At 45.3% G+C, this 23244-nt stretch overlaps 1 protein-coding gene across 7 annotated transcripts in view; it reads right to left on the bottom strand.

The window, feature by feature from the left end:
- The window catches only part of col11a1a (collagen, type XI, alpha 1a), a 92672-nt gene that overhangs the window by 5484 nt on the left and 63944 nt on the right, over positions 1-23244 (bottom strand). For all 7 annotated transcript variants that reach the window (XM_042298995.1, XM_042298996.1, XM_042298997.1 and 4 more), the window contains 20 exons: positions 23160-23213; positions 22819-22926; positions 21300-21389; positions 19757-19810; positions 17384-17599; positions 14992-15099; positions 14697-14804; positions 12164-12217; positions 11995-12048; positions 11796-11849; positions 11050-11103; positions 9594-9701; positions 9109-9162; positions 8949-9002; positions 7822-7875; positions 4339-4392; positions 1980-2087; positions 1550-1603; positions 1349-1402; positions 444-551 (listed from right to left, as the gene is read on the bottom strand). In XM_042298995.1, the coding sequence (XP_042154929.1) occupies positions 444-551; positions 1349-1402; positions 1550-1603; positions 1980-2087; positions 4339-4392; positions 7822-7875; positions 8949-9002; positions 9109-9162; positions 9594-9701; positions 11050-11103; positions 11796-11849; positions 11995-12048; positions 12164-12217; positions 14697-14804; positions 14992-15099; positions 17384-17599; positions 19757-19810; positions 21300-21389; positions 22819-22926; positions 23160-23213 (1602 nt within the window). The remainder of the gene's footprint in view (positions 1-443; positions 552-1348; positions 1403-1549; positions 1604-1979; positions 2088-4338; positions 4393-7821; positions 7876-8948; positions 9003-9108; positions 9163-9593; positions 9702-11049; positions 11104-11795; positions 11850-11994; positions 12049-12163; positions 12218-14696; positions 14805-14991; positions 15100-17383; positions 17600-19756; positions 19811-21299; positions 21390-22818; positions 22927-23159; positions 23214-23244) is intronic.

The following is a 23244-nucleotide window of genomic DNA, read 5'->3' as shown; positions in this document are numbered from 1 at the left end:
AGGGGAAAAAGATGCTTTGGTATATAGGACAATTGATATCCAATGAGGCTGGGAGAGAAATAGGATATTAACAGAATGCCATAGAAAGCAGAGCATTAGAATCCCTGTAATGGGCATTACATTCGTTTTTAACACATATAATTCACCTTGAAAGACTAATCCTGCCACAAGAAGGCAAAGCGTGTACATTTCTACAATACTGTATATGAGTAATGGTCAAGTCAAGTCAGTATTCATTTATGAAGAGCGTACACTCGATGCATAAGTATATATGGTGCATTGGAGTGCTTGCTGCACAATATAAAGCAGATAATGTGTCATTATAAACAACTTTCTCAGTGAACTGTAGGTGGCTGCAATCAGACCAATAGCATTGTACTTCCTGGTGGAGGAGGGCAAATAGGTTCACGAATGGCAAACAGATGAGGTCATTAATCACTTACACCGTCGCCCTTGCCTCCAGGAGAACCCTGGGGTCCGGGCAAGCCTCGGTCTCCCTTCTCTCCCTGCTCGCCAGGGGGTCCAATCAGACCAATCAGACCTGAATGACCCTGGAGGACACACACACAAAACAAGAGTCATGAGGACTGGAAAAATTGAGTCAAAACATTTTAAGACGATGCATCACAACAACCCTGCTATAACCGTCACCATTCAATCAAGTGAAATACAAATCAGCTGCAAATAATGAACATTATTGAACAAATCTGAAAGCATTTTAACCTAAACATTTTTGGAAGACTTACAAAACAATTTCTCTGAATTTCTCTGTGAGTGCAACTGAGGACAATATTCACAATAACGATGGCTGGAAAAGATTTTATCCTTAACCAGTCCCATTGATTTGAAAGCATGACAAATAGCCACATGAAAAGCTACCCATGGTGTCCTTTTAAACCAATCCCTGTCAATCCTGCTTTCATTTTTTGGGGCATTACTGCAATGCTTTGTGCTGCATTACTGACTATCAAACCCTTAGTCCACTGGCAGAGCTGATGCTGTGTGTCAAATAGAGAAGGCTAAGAAGTAGGATCTTATTCAATTCAAAATGGCTACCAGCTTTCTCCAAATTTCACTTTTAATTTACTGAGTAACATAAAAAAAAACAATTGTATTTGCATAGTGATAAAGCCTGTTACAAATGTATTGCTGTACCGAAATAAATGGTGTGTTTGATCTTTCTAGAAGAGCCGGTTATAAAGTTCAGGTGAGGGGAACTCTAGGTCCCATCCCAGCCATGCTCATAGTCATGGTCCCATCCCACTACAGGTTGAACTCCCAACCCCTTCTGGGATCAGAGAAATCAAATCAACAAGCTCTTTGGGATGGGAAATTGAGGCGAGCTCACCTTTTCACCCTTGGTCCCGGGGTCACCCTTCAGACCTGGGAGACCAGGGGGTCCCTAATAATCACAGAGAGACAAGGGGGTTAGAAATCAATTACAACACCACAGTAGAGAGAGAGAGAAAGAGGAGAGAGGTAATAATAGAAAGAAAGAGCTACGGAGAGAGAGAGAGAGAGAGAGAGAGGCCACATTATCTCTGCTCACCATAGGTCCAGGTGGGCCGTCTTGTCCAGAGGAACCAGGAAGTCCTTGTTCACCCTGAGAAGAGAAAAGCCATCCAATTATAGCCCATCATTACAGCCTGCTGTAACTCTTATGGCCTCATATTGATTTCATGTGCCCGGCTCTATGATTAATTGTAGGAATACCACAAAAAAGTGTGTTCGAATAAACAACAGAAATGTATAAAGTACAAGCCAAATGGGACTATCGATTATTCCATGAGCACTGTTGTCATACTGCTTAAGGGCTGTTTGGTCTCTCTCTCTCTGTGTGTGTGTGTGTGTGTGTGTGTGTGTGTGTGTGTGTGTGTGTGTGTGTGTGTGTGTGCACGTTTGTGTGTGTGCGTGTGTGTGCGTGTGTAAACATTGGTGAATATAGGGAAATATGATGGAACGTTGGATCTTGGACTTACAACAGGGCCAGGGATTCCACGCAGACCTTCTGGACCGGGCTTTCCTGAGGGCCCCTGTGGGCCGACTGGGCCAGTTTTACCTGGGGGTCCCTCGGCTCCAGACTCACCCTGTAGGAAGGGACAAGATTGTCACAATGACATAACTCTACATGACGTCCACAAGTCCTTTCCATCTGGTTTGGTTGATCAAAATAATATAAAAAGAAACACAAGCAATACCGTGTTAACATGATCTCTTTGTGTTCATATTTCTGATCTACAGTTCATTTAAAAACCCTAACAACAGATGGTAAAATAACAGGCTGCTTGTCAACCTGACATCCTTGCTGTGTGTACTGTCAAAGAGCCATAGCTTCTGCTGTTTTGAGCTTCAGATGAATCTATTCTATGCTAGTATAGCTGACTGTTATGTTGATGCATTCCCCTGCTCACAAAGTGGCATGGCTAACATCTGAAGGGTTAGATAACAACGGGGGTGAGGGGAGGGGGATGAGGAGAGAGGGGAGAGGGGGGCATAAGGGTGAGGGAGATGGGGGGTGAGGGGAGGGAGATGAGGGGAGGGAGATGGGATGAGGGGAGAGGGGAGGGGAGAGGGGAGAGAGAAGGGAAATTAGGGGAGGGAGATGAGGGGAGAGAGCCTTGAGATGAGAGGAGAGAGCAGTGAGATGAGGGGAGAGGGGAGGGAGATGAGGGGATGGAGATGAGGGGAGAGGGGAGGGAGATGAGGGGATGGAGATGAGGGGATGGAGATGAGGGGATGGAGATGAGGGGAGAGGGGAGGGAGATGAGGGGATGGAGAGGAGAGGGGAGGGAGATGAGGGGAGAGGGGATGGAGATGAGGGGATGGAGATGAGGGGATGGAGAGGAGAGGGAGGGAGATGAGGGGATGGAGATGAGGGGAGAGGGAGGGAGATAAGGGGATGGAGATGAGGGGATGAGATGAGGGAGAGGGGGGAGATGAGGGGAGGGAGATGAGGGGATGGAGATGAGGGGAGAGGGGAGGGAGATGAGGGGATGGAGATGAGGGGATGGAGATGAGGGGATGGAGATGAGGGGAGAGGGGGAGAGGGGAGGGAGATGAGGGGATGGAGATGAAGGGAGAGGGAGGGAGATGAGGGGATGGAGATGAGGGGATGGAGATGAGGGGAGAGGGAGGGAGATAAGGGGATGGAGATGAGGGGATGGAGATGAGGGAGAGGGGAGGGAGATGAGGGGATGGAGATGAGGGGAGAGGGGAAGGAGATGAGGGGAGAGGGGAGGGAGATGAGGGGATGGAGATGAGGGGAGAGGGGAAGGAGATGAGGGGATGGAGATGAGGGGATGGAGATGAGGGGATGGAGATGAGGGGAGAGGGGAGGAGATGAGGGGATGGAGATGAGGGGATGGAGATGAGAGGAGAGGGAGGGAGATGAGGGGATGGAGATGAGGGGAGAGAGGGAGGGAGATAAGGGGATGGAGATGAGGGGATGGAGATGAGGGGAGAGGGGAGGGAGATAAGGGGATGGAGATGAGGGGATGAGATGAGGGAGAGGGGAGGGAGATGAGGGGATGGAGATGAGGGGAGAGGGGAGGGGATGGAGATGAGGGGAGAGGGGAGGGAGATGAGGGGATGGAGATGAGGGGAGAGGGGAGGGAGATGAGGGGATGGAGATGAGGGGATGGAGATGAGGGGAGAGGGGAGGGAGATGAGGGGATGGAGATGAGGGGAGAGGGGAGGGAGATAAGGGGATGGAGATGAGGGGATGGAGATGAGGGGAGAGGGGAGGGAGATGAGGGGATGGAGATGAGGGGAGAGGGGAAGGAGATGAGGGGATGGAGATGAGGGGATGGAGATGAGGGGAGAGGGGAGAGGGGAGGGAGATGAGGGGATGGAGATGAGGGGAGAGGGGAGGGAGATGAGGGGATGGAGATGAGGGGAGAGGGGAGGGAGATAAGGGGATGGAGATGAGGGGATGGAGATGAGGGGAGAGGGAGGGAGATGAGGGGAGAGGGGAGAGGGGAGGGAGTTGAGGGGATGGGATGAGAGTAGGGAGCAGGGAGATGAGGGGAGAGAGCAGGAAGATGAGGGGAGAGAGATGAGGGGATGGAGAAGAGGGGAGGGAGATGAGGGGACGGGGATGAGAGGAGGGAGTAGGGAGATGAGGGGAGAGAGCAGGGAGATGAGGGGAGAGAGCAGGGAGATGAGGGGAGAGAGCAGGGAGATGAGGGGAGAGAGCAGGGAGATGAGAGGAGAGGGGAGGGAGATGAGGGGAGGAGGATGAGGGGAGTGGGATGACGGGTGAAGCATTGGGGGCTAGCTGGAGCCTGGAGTTGCTGAGACTGCTCTCTGGGCAAAGGCTGAATTGATTTTCTAGGTTACCTTGGCGCCCTTCTCTCCTTGTCTACCCTCTGCACCGGCAGTTCCTGGGGGGCCCTGGGGAGGACAAGAAGACATGCTTTAGCATCCCACAGCAGAGTGTTGTTGTGTGTGTGTGCGCATATGTGTGTGTGTGTGTGTGTGTGTGCATGTCTATTAGTCAGAGTATGTGTTTGTGCATGTGCAGAGTCAACAACAACATTGTGAGGTCAGTATTTCAGGTGAATTGTAACAATTTGTTACTGTGACATGCATCCATTTGACATCAATCACAAACACACCAGTAAAAACCCAGTGTTGTGTTTGCAGTGCAATATTTCAATGGCTTCAACTGAGTAATGAGGAAAGGAGAAGCTGCTTGAACAAACTATTGGCTACAGGGCTGTACTAATAAAAAATAAACCAAAGACAAAGTGAAATCAAACACTGCAAATAATGTGATTAAGGTTGAATATTTGAACTAGCCATAGTATCAACTCTAAAACAAGTCATTCCTGAATGTGGGGTTGAGAATCACATGAAGAAATCCATCAGCCAGTCCATACCTAGTAATTCCAGTTTCTCCCCCCAAGAATATTATCATTCAATCCAACACTGATGGAAACTGTATTAGTGATCAAATGTCCTTGAAAAGTCTACCTCAATTTCCCAGCAAGTTTATAAAGATCTGTTTGACTGAACGGGACTGGACATGCTTTGTGAAATGAACTACTTACTGAACGACCTTATACACACACACACACACACACACACACACACACACACACACACACACACACCTCTCCCTCAATAGTCTCCAATCACTTCAAGGTTTTCCAGTTCATCTCTCTCTCTGGCCATCTCTCCGAGGCCTAAAGCTGTCTCTTTCAACTACACAAGAGGTCCTCACATCAAAACCACATGCAGTCCACAGAGAGGCCCATTCTTCTCTGATCAGACAGTATGGGAAGGCAGGAGATGGCAGCAGGGCAGCAGGGTTTTGTGTTTTGACTGATTGCCCATGTAGAGATGTGGTCAAACAGGGCAGCATCTGCTTTGTTTCGCTCCCTTCATCCTCGCTAGATGTGTTGTGAGCAATGGTTAAAAAATGGTCTGTTTATTTCTGTTTGTGAATAGGATGCTGCTGCCAAACGTCTAAATGCCTACTGTAGCTGATGTGTATGTTGTCTTGTCCAGGGGAAGTAGAAATACAGCAGCAGTCTAGAAACAAATTAAGTACTCTAAACTGTAAATTATATGTCACTGTTTATAGAGTTTTCACCATGAATATCTACAGAGAGAAAACCATAGAATTAGAGCGACTGAAGTCACTGATTCCGTATGTGTTTCTCTGTTGTTCATTAAAGAAACGTTTGATTTTAGTCTTGGAGGTGTGTTTCGATATGGCAGGTACTGATGCTTGTCCCCCATGAGACACCGTAGGAACAAAGCCAGTATCACTTCCTCAAAATAGTCAGAATAAATCTAAGATAACTTTTATAAAAACTGTTATTCATTTTGACGTCTTTGACTACGATGTGTGGCGTGTCGTTTTATGTAAACAAAAAGTCAGATCTGCTGCTCTGATTGCAAGATCTGTCTCACTGTCTACGTTTTGCTGTAAGATTGGATAGAGAGCTATCACCGCAGCTGTGTGTCCTGTTTTAGTTGTCAAGTGAGCATGTCGAAGTCAAAACCCCACCCTCAAGTAAGTCATGACTAACTCACCTACAAAACTCTGTTTTGGACGAGACCGACTTTATTAATGAAATTATCCTATTTACACTTTGTAGTCCATTTTGACAATACAATAACTGTTTCTGACTAATAGTCCATTTTCTATCAGATAAATCGTTTATGGCCTTCAGTTGCACTTTAAGATAAAAAAAATTAAGAAACAAATAAATAAAGAACTGCTCTGCTGCTAAATGGCTTCGGACAGGGCCTGTAGGAGCTGGAGAGAGATTTCAGCTTCATTTTAAATTGCTATGGACAAACTGCAGAGAAAGCAAAAACACCCTGCAAAGTTAAATGCAAAACAACTCTAGCCCCAAGTGACTGATTCAGAGGAGCAGAATGCCTGGGAGTTGCAGAAGTCGTTCTAGGTTACAATTTTTGGAGGAAGGCGATTAAATACCTATGATGATGAAATAGTCGTTTTCCTAACATAATCCCTTGGCCATTAGGCGCTGCATATGCTGATATGATGTTAAATACCCTGAATGTGAATTCCATCAAGCACATTGCAAAAGCAATTGCCGTTATTTGTAAAATGCACATATTTTATGCTATTGGCCTGTGCTATAACGTTGTTGCAGAAGATAGCTTGAGATAGCAAATTTGAGAAATGTGGGACAATAATTGCGAATTTTCATTTAAAGAAATCATTTAACACCCGACAGAAAGAACTTAATGCATTATTTGGGATTCACTAATGTCGGCTCCCTTCAACTAACATTAGCCCACCACAAATGATGTTTCACTTGATTACTTCCAAGGAACGTCGAGAGGGAATTTATATGGCAGTAGCTTTATACAATAAACATCAGATATGATTGCCCTCGGTCATCATGATCATAAAAAGCATTTCAAATTCAATCTAAAACGTTATCTTTGCCTTGGAGACCACCAAAAATGTCCAAAACGTCAATTTTTACTGGGTGAACTGAGTCAGCGACGGCTGACCTGTCTGTGTAATGACATCTCACTACACTACAGCCATTCAATCTAATGTTACTAGCGTCATGCCTTTGTTTGGCCGTGGCTGTCAGTCAAACTAGCCTAGATCAATAGTGTGTCAGGGGAGATATCTCTCTTCCCTCAGCTAGACACAGGTAAATTAGTTTTGGGCCTTGACGCTTTTTTTCTCTCTCTCTTTTTTTTTCTTTCTAAAACCTATTTTCAATTTCTCACTGAGAAAAAAAAAACTATTCCAGACATCAAGCCCTTCATTTCTCTATGGGCTTTGAGATATCTTTCATTTCCATGTACAGACGGCTCAGTGGGCTTTGAGATATCGTTCATTTCCATGTACAGACGGCTCAGTGGCCCTGACCCTGCAAATATCACACATTGTTTTTCTCTCCCACTTTTTTGATGAGAATGAATCATGCAGGTTCTCTGGGGGGAAATTGAGTTGTAGAGTTTGGAGTTATTGTTCAGAGTAAAGAATTCTCACCTGAGGACTATAGGTTTAATCAACTATGACTGAGAGCATTCCATTGTCTAGTTTTATAATCAGACGTATATTATTTCATCGAGCTATCTCAATAGGTGTTGAATAGTGGACAGTTGGGTTCAGTCACACAATCAAATCTAGGCCAAACGGGGCTTGATCAGAGAGTTACGATTAAACGCACGATATAAACGCACAACGTTGTTCAATCTTTTATCTGATCGGGGTCAAAGCTGCAGTATGATGCCATTTCATATAACAAACAGTGATGCTGACGTCTGTGGTGTGTTGGTGCGGATGATGACTATGATGATGAAGATGTTGAGACTTACTCTCTTGCCGGGAGGACCAGGTGGACCAGATTCACCAGATGGACCAGGAGGACCCTGGGATGGACAGAAGAAGTAGTAGACGAATAAGAAGAATAGAATAGAGAAGGTAAAAGAGTTAGGGGTCTTCATGCACATTAACAGTGTGCTGTGTATAAAGGTATATTAACATGATACAGAATATAGTCATATTCTTTGAAATAGATAGTACAAAACCACCATTATCCTTACAAACAGAGAAATGTGTGACTGCATATTGACATTAGACAAACTGATCTATTTTTGAAGTCACACACTGTAGTCTTAAATATCACGTCTGTTTTCAGAACCTGCTTCACCCAATTATCTCCTTTAATTGGAAGCAATCATAGCACATTTAGGTTAGCATAACCAAATATTTGACGTACACAAAATTAGAAAGTGGAGAATACAACTCAGAGTGGATAGGAATTTACAGAATTATTCAACTGTGTGATGTGGTTTATATTGAAACACTGTTAATCAGAGAATGGAAAAAACATGTTCTCCTTTTCAAAGTTAAACTTCACTGAGCCATGACAAAACTTTATGATACTTTAACTTCACTTTACATAACACCTTACTCTGAACCAACACACACACACACACACACACACACACACAATCGTGACCTCATTCCTATTGCATTTAAAGTTTCCTTTTATTTTCCCAGCACTTGCAAATCTCATTTACATCCATCAATGTTAATAAATATCATAATTCACACCCTCACAAAGGCTTAAATCATCTGATTTGTTATTCATATTTCAAATTAAAATCTATAAAATGAATAAACAGACTCATATACTGTACTAGACCTTAAGAAGTAAATGATATGATTCAATGTTCTCTATTGCAGGTACTTATTCATAAATAAAAGCTTATGGGAATTTACTACAGGCCAAGCACACAAGGGGATTTAGCGGTTATGCTAAATGGGATAGGCTATTTGTATAGACCATTATGACAGACCAATAGTTAATGGTGATGGTAATGCGCTCGTACAGTCGCCCGCTATCGTGCTGCCAACTGTAAATCAGAGTTATATAATCAAGCAGATTTTTCAGTCCCCTTATTGTTGTGTTAATGATATTTATGACATATGGACTTACAGGCTGACCAGATTCACCATCCTCTCCTTTCTCTCCCGCAGAGCCATCAGTTCCCTAGGGAGAAGAGATGTGAACATGTGAGATGGATCACCATGGTCTAGGTAATGGTAATAGTGGGATCTTTACAGTTGAATTAGTTATATAATGATGTAATACGTACAGCAACACCGGCCTCACCGGGTGGACCAGGGTCTCCAGGGAAACCAACCGGCCCCTGGAAGGTGAAGGAAAGGTGAAGGACAAATAAAACACCAGTATAATATGATCAATAATATACAAAATACTAGAATCTTCAACGATTGTGACCAAGGCCAACACCATCAGGTTTGTTTCTAATGGTTCTCATTGATCTGGAGATGAGAGGTGAAGCTTTATGAATAGACCATATCAACTGACAAAGGCACTTTGTGTAAACCTTGGCTTCCTGATGCTGCAGACGGTAAAGCAAAGCACTCACCACAGTTCATTACCACGTTCAAAAAGAAGAAGAAAAAGACAACCTGTCCTAATAAAAAGGCTTTTTAGCTCTTAAAACTTGGCTTAAAATTAAATAAACCGCCCAGAAGCAATCAGGGACATTTCTTTTCATTCACAAACGTCTGTGGTTCTATCCCTGCACAGGTTGGGGTAGAGACTGAAGCTTACAGGGTTGCCTTTGGGTCCATCATCTCCAGGGGGTCCTTTGGCGCCAGCGGGTCCGGCAGCTCCGGGTGGTCCTGCCTCTCCCTTGTCTCCTCTCTCGCCTTTAGGCCCCTGTAGAGAACAACAGATACCATCAACACACAGGAGGACCGAGCTGGTAGCTGGAAAGTTCCCTGCTGAAGCTTGGATAATGAGCAGCAGTAGTGTGTATTGTTAGGAATTGAGGTAGGTAAGTGGTTACTCTACAGTTAGGCATTATATTTCACTTATATTTCACATATTGCGGTCCCTTTGTGGAGCAGAGGTGGTAGTTGTTTATATGTACTGTGTAAGGTATCTCTTGATGCGGCAGGTAGCCCAATGGTTAGAGCGTTGGGCCAGTAACCAAAAGGTTGCTGGTTTGAATCCCAGAAATCTGTTGTTCTGCCCTGTTAGGCAGCTAACCCATTGTTCCCCGCTAGGCCGTCATTGTAAATAAGAATGTGTTCTTAACTGACTTGCCTAGTTAAATAAAATGTTTTTAAAAATGTAAAATGCTCAAGGTGATGCTTCCTGACATCTGAACAATTTCAGCATGACATGTTCTTTTCATGAAAACATTTCAAAAGCTCTACAGCAAAACCTATATTGAGGGCCATTTTCTGCATTAGTTCTGGGAACTCTTGAGATATATTGAGTTGGATTATTAAGCAAGGTCATTATCCATGCTACTTAGAGTTCCCCTCTCCCCTGCTATTTCAGACTAGTCATCTTTTCGACCTGTTGTTGTGCTCACATCATGCTAATGATGAATGGAGATGACAACCCATCAATACGCTATGATGGACTAACTCCGTAGCAATTACCAATCAAATCTTTAGAACTACCTCACAGGGTTAGGTAGGTGTCAACCAAAACACCTTTATGATAACATTCCGGAATGATTTTGGTCATGGTTCTGGAATGTACAGAGGATTCCATTGGAACTAAACTACCTCAGAGAAACAGCGATCTTGAAAGGTAGACGTTGTGTACTCTATTTTTGCGATATTTCACTGTTTAGTAGCTCGGCGAAGTCCTGGTGTTAAGTTCTAGTAGCCATTGTTCCAGAGCTGAGACCGATGTGTTCATATGGCTGCAGTAATCATCTGTTAAGAGTCTGGGAAGTGATTCAGCTTGGCAGGGCTGTGTTACCATAGAGCGTTGGCCAGAAACACACTGAGAATGACGCTGTGACGCTGGCCCATCAGCAGCAACACAGGACCAGCAATTATTACCACTCACATCACTAAAAGGACTTTGCATGTCTACGTGTTGTTGGACAGTACGGCGTGAGTTTACGCGGGGTGTTATGAACTAATGCATAATCATAATCATTGTCCTGGTAATAGGGAAATACACAAACACACTATGCCTTGGATGATAGATAATTATGTGAATGTAGACGCAGACACACAGACACACTGAGACAGAGACTTACTCCAGTTCCGGGCTCTCCAGGGGTTCCTGGGTTGCCAGCTTCACCGTTTTCACCCTGTAAATGAAAACACCATTTTAGAATCTCTGCCAAGATAGACACCCTTATGAATGCATTATCTACTAGATGACATTATCCACTTGTATCTAGATGACATTATACTGTTGTCAAAATAGGCTCTAAAACCCTATGAGTAGGCTAACAATACATGTCATAGTGGGTGCTGAGTGTCATTAGGTTTTAGAATCTCTCCCGTGATATACATTAATAGACATTAATGATTACATTATCATGTTCTCAAAATACAGTGGGTGTCAAAACACAGGGCTCTCAAACACTGTGCATAACAATATACTTTGTAGGGGTTGATGCTGTCATCCTGTTGAACTTAAACATAGGTGTGATAGCATTAAGGCTAGTCGGTGTGCTCTCTCAAAGGGATGATAACCTTCCATGGATATGTTTCATATTCTGGAGTCATCATTCCGTTGCATTAAGTATTGATGGTTGGGGCCGGCTGCCAGATGGCACTAAAATGGAGGAGTGGTGTTGGAACTGTTGTAAAATAGGCATTAATAGTGTCAGAGCACTAACTCAGACACAGGCTGCCATAGGCAATTAATGGAGTCCTGGAGATAACATCAGAGGACTGGGGAGAGGGGAGGGAAGGGGTAGGTGGAGGGACGTTGGCAGGATTTCCACCCCAGACACACACTCCGGACTGTCTTGTAACGGGCACACGCCCTCACCTTCTCACCCACGCCTCCCATGGCACCCACACCACCAGGAGGACCTTGTGCACCCTGACAGGAACAGAAAATAGGAGAGAGGGGAGTCAGCATTCATTACCTCAGGAGAGACAGATTTTCTCTGTTATATCTGTTTGGGTGACATTTGGTAATGTGACGACGAGTTATTGGAGATAAAAGATTGATGTGTGGTACGTACATCAGCTCCACTAGGACCCTGAGGACCTCTGGGACCAGGTGGACCGGGGGGACCCTGTAAAGAGACAACAGGAAATGATAGGGTCAAAACAGGAAGTGAGTTCTAGGGTGAAACGTATTTCTCATTTCGATAGTGATACAAATTCTTTTAATGATGATTATCTGCTCACCATCGGACCGACATCGCCATTCTCACCCTTCTCTCCTGGAGGTCCAGGAAGACCCTGAGGGCAGACAGAAATAAACAAGCAAACTTTTCTTTATTCTGGTTTAGCTTGAGGAAACATGCAGATGTAATTGAAAAACTAAGCAAAACCTTCAAGAATAGTTTTATCAATTGATGCACTTTATAAATTGTACCAGATGTCTTTAATTTGGGTTATGATGATTAATTGGACAGAAATGAATTGGTGATGGCTGTATTGTAGCTTTTAGTTGACCACTGAGGTAAACGGTATACTGTGAACAAAGAGTTAGCAGAGCCAGTCAGTTTCCACAGCAAGGGAGTGATAGAAACTAGACTCCATTCAGTGTCTTAATGAATTAATCACCAATTAAACATTTTGTCCAATCTCTCAGTTCTCTAATTCTACAGATAAAGTTGTGCCCCTCTCTCTGACACAAAGAGACACCAGGGAGACATTTGTCCATGATGACAGACACAAACTGCCATCAAGGAGAAATGACTCGTTTCACACTGTGTGACAATGTGACCAATAGTTAGTTTATGGGAAACAAAATAAGGTGACAAGATTAAACAAGACTGAATGTCAAGTATTTCTCTATGGCAAAATGGAGGTAATTTGTTCCTAACCAAAAACCCAGACATGGACCCCATCGTTCATTTCCTTGCATGTTAAGTGGACTATGTGGTTGAGGCGTCATATGTACGTTTGATCCCTGACATTTCAACTTTAATTGCTTTGGTCATTCCCGATCCAGTCTCCTCCACTATTCAAAGGCAGTGTGTCTCTGTCGTCACCATGAGGAGCAAAGACAAAGATCTCATTTTATCTGCTATTTACTCTCCGTTACAACAACCTATCTTCCTCAAATACCTACGCCCTATGGGAGGAAGCTGAGGCTGAGACAGACTGTGTGTGTGTGTGTGTGTGTGTGTGTGTGTGTGTGTGTGTGTGTGTGTGTGTGTGTGTGTGTGTGTGTGTGTGTGTGTGTGTGTGTGTGTGTGTGTGTGTGTGTGTGTGTGTGTGTGTGTGTGTGTGTGTGTGTAAATGTGTCCATGCGCGTGTCCGTGTGTGTGTGTTCGTGCATGTGCAAGTCCGTGATTGTGTGTGTGTTTCTGCATGCTGATTTGTCCCCCTGGAGTGGAAATCTCATCAGAATGGTGGTCTCCTGAGTCAGAGATCGTTAACAGGAACACTGATTATGCACCACAGAGTGGAAAGAGGAGAGTGTGTTCAATGGCCTACTGCCTATTGGAAGAGGTCAGTCCACGCAATTAATGAAATAGCCATGGAAGTGAATTACGCTCAATTAAAAGTTAATTGAATTGAATAGCCAGGAAGATTGAAACTTGAGACTAGCGGGTATAATTCCATCAAGACAATGACCTGGGTTTAATGAACAGCTAATTCATTTTGCTCATAAAGACAGTCACTGTACTGTACCACGGACTCCCTTATGTTGATGATTCCCTTACGTTGATGATTTCCTTACATTGATGATTCCCTTACATTGATGATTCCCTTACGTTGATGATTCCCTTACGTTGATGATTCCCTTACGTTGATGATTCCCTTACGTTGATGATTCCCTTACATTGATGATTCCCTTACATTGATGATTCCCTTACATTGATGATTCCCTTACGTTGATGATTCCCTTACGTTGATGATTCCCTTACATTGATGATTCCCTTACGTTGATGATTCCCTTACGTTGATGATTCCCTTACGTTGATGATTCCCTTACGTTGATGATTCCCTTACATTGATGAGGTAGATAGAAACTCAGGAGAACACCTGACCACTGCTTTACTATACACACCAACCACATTACCTTTATATTTAACACAAACTAACTTAGTATATATTTTTCACATTTTACATAATATAAAACAATAGGAATCACCTCTATGCTCTTTAGTTAGTGAAACATCTAATGTGGGGAAACTAAACCAAACTATACAAAACTGATAATTTACCTCTGGCATTTCATTACAAACGGACTGTCGGTCAGAAGACAGTGCATTGTCTTCTGACATCTGTGCTGACCCAGAGTCCCATTTGTTGGCAAATGGCCCTTTAATCCACCTATATTAAAATACCACCATTCAAGACCAAATAGAAATCCTTTTGTATTGAAATGCTTTGTGAGGTCAGAGCACTCGGATCAACCCTACTCATTAGCCAGAGTGTCCATTGTGCGCTCTGAATGCTCTGAGAGCAAAACGCTCTGAATTTACGAACGACCCAGAGTGCACTCTGACACTCCAGACTGAATTTACCAACGCACCCTAAGACTCAGAGAGAGAATGGATGCATCAAATAGTTTGCATCAATACCAGTGGGATCCATGGTTAAGTATGTTTGTGTGTGTGTGTCAGGGGGGATTGAGGGTGTGTGTGTTTCAGGGGGGTTACTTTGTGCAAAGCCTATACTATATGTGTTTGTGTGTGAATGTTTGTCCCTGGAGTACAGGTGATGCTAGTGTTTCAGGGTGTGTTTGGGGTTCCCCACCCACCTGCAGACCAATGGGACCAGGGGGCCCGGGGAAACCTCTGGATCCTTCGTCTCCCTTCTGTCCGAACATCCCCTGCTGACCCCTGGGACCAGGCTCTCCATCACCTCCCTGAGGACACAGTAACCATGTTGACACACAGACGGAGCAAAGCAATACACTGGATGTATGTAGCTAACAGCACAGCAAAACTGACTGCCAAGACATTTGAATGAAGATAACATGTCTACTGTAGCTGAGTGTCTCCCCAATGGGGGCTAAGGTGGGTCCAAGGCTGGACAGGGGCAGAGATACTCACTGCAGGTCCTGGGTTACCGATGGGACCCTGGAGACCAGCTGGGCCAGGAGGACCCTGTTCACCCTTGTCTGCTTTGCTTCCCTTCTGACCTGGCTCTCCAACCTCTCCCTGGGACACACAGGATACACAGGATACACACACATAGGACACACGCATCACACAGGATACACACACATAGGACACACGCATCACACAGGATACACACATAGGACACACAGGATACACACACATAGGACACACAGGATACACACACATAGGACACACAGGATACACACACATAGGACACACAGGATACACACACATAGGACACACAGGATACACACACATAGGACACACAGGACACACAGGATACACACACATAGGACACACAGGATACACACACATAGGACACACAGGACACACAGGATACACACACATAGGACACACAGGATACACACACATAGGACACACAGGACACACAGGATACACACACATAGGACACATAGGACACACAGGATACACACACATAGGACACACAGGATACACACACATAGGACACACAGGACACACAGGATACACACACATAGGACACACAGGATACACACACATAGGACACACAGGATACACACACATAGGACACACAGGATACACACACATAGGACACACAGGATACACACACATAGGACACACAGGATACACACACATAGGACACACAGGATACACACACATAGGACACACAGGACACACAGGATACACACACATAGGACACACAGGATACACACACATAGGACACACAGGACACACAGGATACAGGACACACAGGACACACAGGACACACAGGATACACAGGATACACACACATAGGACACACAGGATACACAGGATACACACACATAGGACACACAGGATACACACACATAGGACACACAGGACACACAGGATACACACACATAGGACACACAGGACACACAGGATACACACACATAGGACACACAGGATACACAGGATACACACACATAGGACACACAGGACACACAGGATACACACACATAGGACACACAGGATACACACACATAGGACACACAGGATACACACACATAGGACACACAGGACACACAGGATACACACACATAGGACACACAGGATACACACACAGGACACACAGGATACACACACATAGGACACACAGGATACACAGGATACACACACATAGGACACACAGGACACACAGGATACACACACATAGGACACACAGGATACACACACAGGACACACAGGATACACACACATAGGACACACAGGACACACAGGATACACACACATAGGACACACAGGACACACAGGATACACACACATAGGACACACAGGATACACACACACAGGACACACAGGATACACACACATAGGACACACAGGATACACAGGATACACACACATAGGACACACAGGACACACAGGATACACACACATAGGACACACAGGACACACAGGATACACACACATAGGACACACAGGATACACAGGATACACACACATAGGACACACAGGACACACAGGATACACACACATAGGACACACAGGATACACAGGATACACACACATAGGACACACGCATCACACAGGAGGACACACTTCACTTGTATCTGACATTTCTACAATAACATCTACTTTAAAATGGCAACCTTGTACAGAAAATCTAAACACTTACAAACAAACTGTCAGAGAATTGGCAAATGAGTTAATTACCTACAGTCAAAATCACTAGAGCAAAGATGCAGAAATCAGTCGAAATTTGGATTCAATTTGTGTGTGGGAAGGATACATGCGATTTTAAATACAAGTGATAGATGGTGTTGGAGATTAGTGGACAAGTCCATTTAAAGCTCTACTGTGACATATGTTTGGCAGCTCAATAGATGGACTGGATCGTAACCTTCTGGGAAGAAATTATAGCTGCAGATAAAACAGAGACAGTTTTTCCCTTTTATATCTCTTCTAATTACATTTAGTTTGATGATTGGTTATGATGATGGATATGCAGCCAGAGACAGAGAGACAGAGAGAGAGAGAGAGAGAGAGAGAGAGAGAGAGAGAGAGAGAGAGAGAGAGAGAGAGAGAGAGAGAGAGAGAGAGAGAGAAAAAGACAGTGAGAGTAGAGATGTATTTACAGTGCAGATGGCCCGTGCATGATTCATGTGAAACCGCTGATGAAGATTGATAAGCGATCTGTTTCACTCAAAACATTTGGCCCAGATTTGGGAGGGAGGGCGAGAGAGAGAGAGAGTCGATAGAAAAAGTAGAGAGAAAGAGAGAAAGAGAGAGAGAGAGAGTTGATAGAAAAAGTAGAGAGAGAGACAGTGGTCCTTGGAGAGGTCCTGGGTCTGGTCTGGTCTGGACTGGGTAGGGTACTAACCTTATCACCGTCCTCTCCGGGTGGACCCTGAGGTCCGGCTGGACCAGGCAGACCCACTGGACCTTGGACTCCGTCCCGACCAGCTGGTCCTTGGGGACCTTTCTCACCAGGCCCTCCCTTCTCTCCAGCAGGTCCTGGGGGCCCCTGAGGGCCAGTTCTACCAGATAAACCGATAGGGCCGGCAGGTCCAGCAGCACCTCTCTCACCAGGGGAGCCCTGCGAGAGAAAGGGGTTGAACACACTTTAAAGAGAGAGATCGAGGGAAGATGCTCATTCAGAGTTCAGAGTTCATGTGGGGGTGAAATCATACATCATATGATTAATTAAATCATTCCATCTACATTACAAAGCAATAATGAATCACAGGATTCTCCATTAGGAATATGTGTCTAAGAACTACACTGTGGTCCACCGTTAATGGGTTCTACTTGGAAAATATAATGTTTTTTTTTCTCACAAGTACTCTATTATCCATTCAGTACAAAATACAAGAGATACTCCTCGAAAGCAAAAACAACAACATAACCCAGGTTATTTCAGGATGGGGGGGGTTCGCTATTAGCCACTTACAGCCATTGCTCTTCTTGTTTTGGAACCATTACCATTAGCTAGCCTCTCCTCTCGGAGCAGAACAGAGCAGCAGGGCTCAGACAGGAGACATTATCAGAGATGAGAAAGGAAGGGAGGGAGGGAGGAAGTGGGCAGGCTTGCAGGCAGTCTTAATCTAGCCCAGAGGAGTGATCTGACTACTGAGTGCGGGACTGACTCCAGAGGTCTTCAGGGCTCTTCTCTTCACATGCTGCCTCTGCCTGGCACATCGAAACCTAATGTTTCTACAGGGAGGTTGGCTGTTGGTGTCGTCTGGAGCTCAGCAAGTGTTAATGGATAGGGTTGTGTCCCAACAACACTAATGACTTGGGGTGTGTCCCTATACCCTTAAATGCCTTGTATTTCTTGTCTCCATTCCTTAGTTTATAATTAAAAGGGGAGAAGTATGGATAGCCTGTGCATCTATTAGATTGTTGATACCTTCAATGTCCTCTCAAATCAGGTTATGAAGGGAAGGAAACAAGGAGAGAGTTGTAGACTGCTGTAGAGAGTTGGGACACATCCTGTGTAGCTCAGCGGTGGCACTACGGTGGCAGGTTGGGAAGGTGAGGGATGTGTTGTAGAGTGTTGGGACACATCTTGTCTGACTGGCTGTGTGTAGCTCAGTGGCGGCAGTGGCAGGTTGGCACGGAGATGAAGGTATTTCAGATAATTGGGACACATCCTATCTGACTGGCTGTCTAGCTCAGCAGTGGCAGTCCATGGCAGGCCGGGAGATGTTGTAGAGTGTTAGGACACACCCCATGTGTGTCTGGCAGTGGCAGGTTGTGAGGTCTCCTCTGAATCGTGACACATGGCATGCGGTGGGAATGTCTGTGCGGTCAGACAACGTGATGAGTCAGTATGGAATGGACACGGTAGGCTACCCGCAACACGCTCCCATTCACCTCACAGGCCGGGAGCCGAGTCGAGCGGATTGGATTGGATTGCAGACGGGCTGGCAGCAAACCACCACAATCTCAATTCTACTTCCCGCATGACCACTCACATGATGAATTTCTAGCTGGTGTGTGGCGCTAAGAGATTGCAAAGTCACACAAACACTTGCTTCCAGAAGACGGCTACGCAATGGAATCATCGCAATATAGCAATATGTTATATTGAATTAAGTTCATATTGGTATGCAAATCACATTTTTCTCACAATGCCAAATTCAGACACCTCACATGTCCTGTCTAAACTTTCAGCCCTTTGTCAAGCCATTTAAATAGCAATTACACTTGGACAATACTCATCTAGTGCTCCAGAGGGAGAAATCTGAATTTTGACATTTTAGTCCTAAAAAGTTTTGAAGACACTCCAACTTTGAGCCTGTCACCTTAAGCCAACCAAGCACCTATGTCAAGATGTCAAGAGAAAGCAATTACAAAACCAGAATCTCAAAGTTATCATTGGAAATGTGTGGGATCCTGTCGTCTGTTCTTCAAAGGAATCAAACTGCCATCTAGTGGTGGGAGTCATTATTGCAGGATTATATAGAACGCTGCATTATAGAAAAGCCTAGATAGGATCAAGGATCTGCAATGCATCCTGTTGTGCGACAAGCTGAATATTGATCCTAGACTGATCTCTACCTCCGATATAAGAGTGATAAGAACAGCTAAGCTAACGCACTGTGTTGCAGTTCTATCATTGACGTGGTAGGGGGAATATCCCCCTCAATAAACCTGTTATCTGAAGACCCCCTGAAATTTGAACAACATCCCTTTCACAATAACAACAGACAGGCAGGTAGGTGATGGTAGGTGACAGGGAGATACTTACCACGGGGCCAGAGGGACCCTGAGGTCCTTCTCCTCCCTTCAAACCAGCTGGACCCTGGAAGGAAGGTGAAGAAGAGAGATTGATGGTTAGAGAGATGTGTCAAAAGAAACACACAGCCTGAAAGATAGTGTTTGAGGTCCCCATAAGTCCGTCAGTCTGTCAGTCTGCCAGTCAGTCAGTCTGTCAGTCTGTCAGTATTGAATGGTATTACTCCTGTCCCAGACAGAGATTGGAGGGATACTGTGAAGTGACACCTTGGGGAGTCAGTCACCATTGAGTCAGTCACCATTGATCTGAATGGGAGAAAAGGTGGGTATTTATTAAGCCATATTTCCCCCTCAGGCACTTTCCCATCAAAAGCGCAGTGAAACATAACTGCTGAAATAAACATCTGTGTGTGCGTGTATGTGTGTGTACACTCCAGTGTCTGTGTGTGTGTGTGTGTGTATGTGTGTGTACACTCCAGTGTGTGTGTGTGTGTATGTGTGTGTACACTCCAGTGTCTGTGTGTGTGTGTGTATGTACACTCCAGTGTGTGTGTGTGTGTGTATGTGTGTGTGTGTGTGTGTGTGTGTGTGTATGTGTGTGTACACTCCAGTGTGTGTGTGTGTGTGTGTGCATGTATGTGTGTATACACTCCAGTGTGTGTGTGTGTGTGTGTGTGTGTGTGTGTGTGTGTGTGTGTGTGTGTGTGTGTGTGTGTGTGTGTGTATGTGTGTGTGTGTGTGTGTGTGTGTGTGTGTGTGTGTGCGTGTATGTGTGTGTACACTCCAGTGTGTGTGTGTGTGTGTGTGCATGCATGTATGTGTGTATACACTCCAGTGTGTGTGTGTGTGTGTGTGTGTGTGTGTGTGTGTGTGTGTGTGTGTGTGTGTGTGTGTGTGTGTGTGTGTGTGTGTGTGTGTGTGTGTATGTGTGACTGGCTCCCTAACAGCCCTGCAGCACACATGTTGGTATTAGTAATGAGTCTTGGGGTGTTGCTGTGAGAGAGTAAATTACACCACTAGAAAACAATCAGGGGTAGCTGCTTGCCTGCTGAGACTGACCTTGACTTAGTCTGGAACAATGGCCCTATGCCGCCTTTCATTCCCTCAGCCTAATCGCTAACGCTCCCGCTTTAGTAATTCATTTAGTAAATAATGCATACAACAAAACAAATAACTCTCCCACCAAATGTGGTTGCGAAAGAAAACGCAACCAGTAGCTGGGTGCATCGGCGCCTTTGGGTTGAATCAAGGGTTTTGTAAAGTGACCCAGAGCTCAAGTAAACTTCATCTCTCCTCTGCTACTTTAGCAGAGGTTAAAACTGAGTGCTCGGTTGGTGTGAGGCCTATTCAGGGGGATGTGGATCTGTTAATTTGCAACACGTCTCTTTGAGTTTCCCTGCAGTGGTGGCCGGGTGACGCCCCCCTGTAGTGTATAGGCGCTGGTTCATTTGTCAGGGGTGGTGGGCGGAGAGGGGCGTGGTCCGTCATTCTCTGTCAGTGAATACAGAGGGAACCTGTAACGGATAGAGGCGTGTTGCAGCTGATGTGTTTCTTACCGACGCGCCGGGAAGACCTCTCTCTCCTGGGAATCCTCGTAGACCAGCGGGACCATCTTTACCTGAGGCTCCTTGGGGACCGGGGTCTCCCTACAGACACACAGCAGAGGACAGAGTGAGAAGTATCCAGCTGCACCATGTTATACCCTCAACTTCCCTCTTTGTCATCTCATTTCTACCCTGTTCATTTCACTCCCATGCTATAGCTAATGTTATCCACCGAAAGAAGAGTCGGGCTCAAACTAAACGTTGTATTCTGAAGTTTCCCTTTGACATCAGGATGACAGAAGGACTTTTCTGGATGGCCGTCATTACCGTACTTCAAACACTGTTTTAAGTCTGTATTTTGAGCTGATGCATTAGTTAGCCCAGCACCTTCCTCTTGTTCTGATAATGAACTACGCTATGCACATCAAAAAGCTCAGGTCTCCTGAATAATGGTCGCCCCATTCTGCATCCCTTCAAATGCACAACTGATTCAAAACAATCAGCCGAGAGCTATAATAACGCAGCCCTAGAGGACAACAAGCTGAGGGACAGTAAACATAAACAAAAACAAACGCAGCCAACAGCAGCAGCAGTCGTATCAGTCCCCTCTGCTATCCCCATGACAGACCATAAATGGTCTCGCAGTGGTCTCGTTTTTTGACTGTTTTTGTATTGTTGGGCTGAAGTTGGTTTATCTGCTAGCTGGGGTAGAGAGAGAGAGAGAGAGAGAGAGAGAGAGAGAGAGAGAGAGAGAGAGAGAGAGAGAGAGAGAGAGAGAGAGAGATAGAGAGAGAGAGAGGAGAGAGAGAGATAGAGAGAGAGAGAGAGGGGTTGCTCGCTAAGGTTTAAGAGGATTTGACCTCCTCTGCCAAGCCCTCTGCCTCCCAAGCCCTCCCTCCCTCTGGAGTGTCCCAGCAGTATTACTGATGCATCGGACTTGGTGGTGCTGGGAAGCTATAGAGCCTGAGTGGCAGGAGGGTTGGAGTTAGCCAATGGAGTTGATTAAACTGTCTCCTTCGGGGGAGGAGGTTAAATGAAAGAAGGAGACCGAGGGGCTGGCTGGGTGGCCTTGGGACTGTCTTGGGGTACATTCCTATTCCCTTTCTAGTGCACTACTCTTTTCTGAAGCCCTGATCAAAAGTAGTTCACAGTACATAGGGAAAAGTGTGCCATTTGGGATGTACCCTGGGAGTTAAGACTCTCTTTTGAATAAGCCCATCCCTCCCCCAATATGACTCCTGTTTAGATCCTTAGTGGACACATTGGGATGCATGGGAATTCAACCCCTCCACAACCCTCTGCTGACTTCGCCAGGTGCTTGACAAAACAGTACTTTCCCATATACATCCTGGACCAAAAAAATGTGTTCAGTGGAGATTCTTCATTGAGCATGTTTTAGTCCAGGGCTAGGCATAATCTCGGTCCAGGAAAACATGTTAAATATGTGCTGGTCAGAGCACTAGAGTTAACAACTGTTGGGCTGTCGAGTTATGAGTTTACTCCAGTGAGGTGGGTCTTTAGGGTCGCTTACCTTGGCTCCCTCTTTGCCAGCAGAGCCGGGAAGACCCTGCTCTCCGGGTGGACCTGGGGGTCCAGGGTGGCCTCTCTCACCGATGGGACCGGTCTCTCCTGTGGGACCCTGTTAGGATTTGAAGAAAAAAAACATGTTGTGGGCTTATGGGTAGAGGCATGAGGCAAACTCTGCAAGAGACAAACTCAACCATAACAGATCCTTGGATAATTCAATTATATCACAGACTACTAAGATACTGTATCACATTTGGGAGTGGATGAGATGAGATGTTTAATGTTGTTTGAACCATAGAATCTCCTAATGTTCTTCGTACATTTAGTTCCATGATAGTTCCTTACCTGAGGACCAACGACACCCCCTGGGCCGGGTGGACCTGTCTTTCCTTGGAATCCCTGTGGACACGAAACAACATATAAATCACAT

The sequence above is a fragment of the Oncorhynchus tshawytscha genome, linkage group LG16 (genome assembly GCF_018296145.1).
Source record: "Oncorhynchus tshawytscha isolate Ot180627B linkage group LG16, Otsh_v2.0, whole genome shotgun sequence".
Classification (NCBI taxonomy): Eukaryota; Metazoa; Chordata; class Actinopteri; order Salmoniformes; family Salmonidae; genus Oncorhynchus; species Oncorhynchus tshawytscha.
This window is presented reverse-complemented; position numbering and strand designations above follow the sequence as displayed.